Below are 3,824 nucleotides of genomic sequence, written 5' to 3' on the forward strand. Positions count from 1 at the left end.
GTGGTACGAGGGCCTCGGCTGAGAAGAGCACCAACACTGAAGCAGCTCAGAGGGTTTCTGTTGTTACATTACTCCTCCCAGTGGAGTCCAGATTGATTATTTGAAGACTTGTTTGAAAAACATTTATTTTGTTACATTAACATCCAATCACAGCCAATGATAAAGACTTGAACATTGTACTTGTGTGTACAGTATGAATCATCAATAGTTGGGTCATTTGTGGCAATAAAACTGTATATTTCTGCTCCCTCTGTGACGTTCTCTCCATCAGGAACTAAGTCTCCTGAGAAGTATGAGGACAGAGCAGCAGTGATGAAGCGGCTGGAGGAGGAAGGTCTGAGGGGGGTTGGTGTCCTCTCAAACATCAACACCGGTCAGGACTGCTTCCCCATCCTGGTCAACTTTCTGAAGGGTCTCTCTGAGAAGGAAGTAGTGTGTTCTCCACTGTATCTGTGTTCAGACTCACATGTTGATGGACACTAGTGCTAATGCTCTCTCTGTACACAAGAAGTCTAACAAGGAAAGATCCCATCTGTTCCCATAGATCCCATCTGTTCCCATAGATCCCCATCTGTTCCCATAGATCCCATCTGTTCCCATAGATCCCATCTGTTCCCATAGATCCCATCTGTTCCCATAGATCCCCATCTGTTCCCATCTGTTCCCATAGATCCCCATCTGTTCCCATCTGTTCCCATAGATCCCCATCTGTTCCCATCTGTTCCCATAGATCCCATCTGTTCCCATCTGTTCCCATAGATCCCATCTGTTCCCATAGATCCCATCTGTTCCCATAGATCCCCATCTGTTCCCATCTGTTCCCATAGATCCCATCTGTTCCCATCTGTTCCCATAGATCCCATCTGTTCCCATAGATCCCATCTGTTCCCATAGATCCCATCTGTTCCCATAGATCCCATCTGTTCCCATAGATCCCATCTGTTCCCATAGATCCCCATCTGTTCCCATAGATCCCATCTGTTCCCATAGATCCCATCTGTTCCCATCTGTTCCCATAGATCCCATCTGTTCCCATAGATCCCATCTGTTCCCATAGATCCCATCTGTTCCCATAGATCCCATCTGTTCCCATAGATCCCCATCTGTTCCCATAGATCCCCATCTGTTCCCATAGATCCCATCTGTTCCCATAGATCCCCATCTGTTCCCATAGATCCCATCTGTTCCCATAGATCCCCATCTGTTCCCATAGATCCCATCTGTTCCCATAGATCCCCATCTGTTCCCATAGATCCCATCTGTTCCCATAGATCCCCATCTGTTCCCATAGATCCCCATCTGTTCCCATAGATCCCATCTGTTCCCATAGATCCCCATCTGTTCCCATAGATCCCATCTGTTCCCATAGATCCCCATCTGTTCCCATAGATCCCATCTGTTCCCATAGATCCCCATCTGTTCCCATAGATCCCATCTGTTCCCATAGATCCCCATCTGTTCCCATAGATCCCCATCTGTTCCCATAGATCCCATCTGTTCCCATAGATCCCATCTGTTCCCATAGATCCCCATCTGTTCCCATAGATCCCCATCTGTTCCCATAGATCCCCATCTGTTCCCATAGATCCCATCTGTTCCCATAGATCCCATCTGTTCCCATAGATCCCATCTGTTCCCATAGATCCCATCTGTTCCCATCTGTTCCCATAGATCCCATCTGTTCCCATAGATCCCCATCTGTTCCCATAGTTTGTCCTTGGATTCTATACTGACGGCACAGGCTTTTCCCACAATGATGCTGACAATTTCATTTGACCTATTTGCAGAAAACCATACCAGATAGATTTCACCAGCTTTGGATATATTGTGATCCAGACGGTATGTGAAAACATAAATGAAAAAACTGAACAATATAGATTTTATATTGTTTATTAGCGGTGGAAATATCCACAACAATATTCATATTCATATTGAGATAAATGTATAATAAGCTACCTACAATAAAACATCTGATGAAGCGTTTTAAAAGGAGGATGTCACAAGGAATACAAATACACATTTCTAAAAACAAGAAGGTATTTAGAGATGATTTACGATTAAACTCAATCCTTAAAATCTAATAGAATCACAAACATGTCACACACAACGCAAAAAATTGTAAAAACATTTTTTTTTATAATTTGAATATAAATAAAATAATACATGATTCTAGTGGCATAACAATTCTTATCTCAGTTAGAAATGTGTGTATTTGAAGCCTCAGAGTCCAGCTGCTCTGGAACAGGATCATGATTCTAGTATTCTGAAAATGAATGAGAAAATATTGGATGAAGATGTCTCTCTAAACACCATGAAAAAAAAGAGAGAAAAAGAGAGAGAGAGAGAGAGAGCGAGAGAGAGAGAGACAGAGAGAGAGAGAGATTGAGAGAGACAGAGAGAGAGAGAGATTGAGAGAGACAGAGAGAGAGAGAGATTGAGAGAGACAGTGAGAGAGAGAGAGATTGAGAGAGACAGAGAGAGAGAGAGAGGGAGAGAGAGAGATTGAGAGAGAGAGATTGAGAGTGTTGACAGAAAACAAAATATATAATGAATAAAATCACAAGATCATTTCTCCAGACTCACCGTCACTGCTGCTGCAGATGAAGTGGAGTTTCTCAGACTCAGGCAGACTGACCCAGCGATGCTCTCCTCCTCTCTCTATCGCTCCTGTTCTCCCACACTCCTCCCTGCCGGTCCCGTAGCTTGGGGCCCAGTTTGTGTAGCAGCTGGACCCAGTGACCCAGAACCAGAAGCCCAGGTTGCAGGCGTAGCGCAGGCCCAGCCACACGTGAGGAGTGGAGGCCGTCTTGGCCCTGGCCTCGACCCAGTCCTGGATGGTGTCATTGTGGACAGAGACCAGGTCCATATCCCTGTCTCTGCAGTAGTCCTGGGCTTCACTCCAGGTCTTCCTCTCGTCAACCAGGATTAGTTCATCTGGGGGAGTTCAGGATATTGTAATCAGGGCATCACAGGATATAATTTACCAGAAACAGGTTAAACCTACTACCCAGGACTAGAAAGCACTTTCAATAGAGAGTCTCCATTGGCCCGGTCTTTAGTCCAGGACTGGATTACATGGGCCTGGGAACTGTTACATAGTGTTCTCTATGACATAAGAGGCCTGCATCACAACAGTGTCCTGTCTATGGCAGAGACAAACAAAGCAAAATGCACAAGCAAGGAAGGTTGTCTCCTAAATGTACCTTTAGTCTGGCTCCCAGGTGTGGTGTTCTCTGCTGCTTGGTGTTCAGTAGTTGAATGTTGGGTAGAGGTTTGGACAGTTGAGGGTCCTGCAGTGGTAGTTGTTGAATGTTGGGTAGAGGTTTGGACAGTTGAGGGTCCTGCAGTGGTAGTTGTTGAATGTTGGGCAGTTGTTTGCCCAGTTGAGGATCCTGCAGTGGTAGTTGTTGCCCTGCTCTCTGGAACATAAGACAGGATTGTTGGGGACATGCAGTAGATTGCTGGGGACATGCAGTAGATTGTTGGGGACATGCAGTAGATTGCTGGGGACATGCAGTAGATTGCTGGGGACATGCAGTAGATTGCTGGGGACATGCAGTAGATTGTTGGGGACATGCAGTAGATTGCTGGGGACATGCAGTAGATTGTTGGGGACATGCAGTAGATTGTTGGGGACATGCAGTAGATTGTTGGGGACATGCAGTAGATTGTTGGGGACATGCAGTAGATTGTTCGTATTTACGCTAATAACTCCAATCAAATCATGCCCGAATCATCTCAAAAAAAGATATCTTGTGTAATGGCCTCAGAACTAATTTGAACTAGAAAATGACTTCATAACTAATAATGTTACCTGCAAATAC

The 3,824-nt window shown here is 45.0% G+C and overlaps 1 protein-coding gene across 1 annotated transcript; it reads right to left on the reverse strand.

The window, feature by feature from the left end:
- Positions 1 to 2,180: 2,180 nt before the first annotated feature.
- LOC310823968 (echinoidin-like) lies at positions 2,181 to 2,904 on the reverse strand. The gene is made up of 2 exons (XM_083696897.1): positions 2,584 to 2,904; positions 2,181 to 2,263 (listed from the first exon to the last, which is right to left on the reverse strand). Exons 1-2 carry the CDS (start codon positions 2,864 to 2,866, stop codon positions 2,256 to 2,258), a joined length of 291 nt encoding a protein of 96 aa, XP_083553023.1. The 5' UTR covers positions 2,867 to 2,904; the 3' UTR covers positions 2,181 to 2,255.
- Positions 2,905 to 3,824: the final 920 nt, after the last annotated feature.

This window comes from Argentina silus (assembly GCF_951799395.1).
Source record: "Argentina silus genome assembly, chromosome: 2".
Classification (NCBI taxonomy): Eukaryota; Metazoa; Chordata; class Actinopteri; order Argentiniformes; family Argentinidae; genus Argentina; species Argentina silus.

What these genes read in the sequence shown, in the direction of transcription:
- LOC310823968 (XM_083696897.1), bottom strand. Translation starts at nt 2,866, where the DNA reads ATGGACCTGGTCTCTGTCCACAATGACACCATCCAGGACTGGGTCGAG.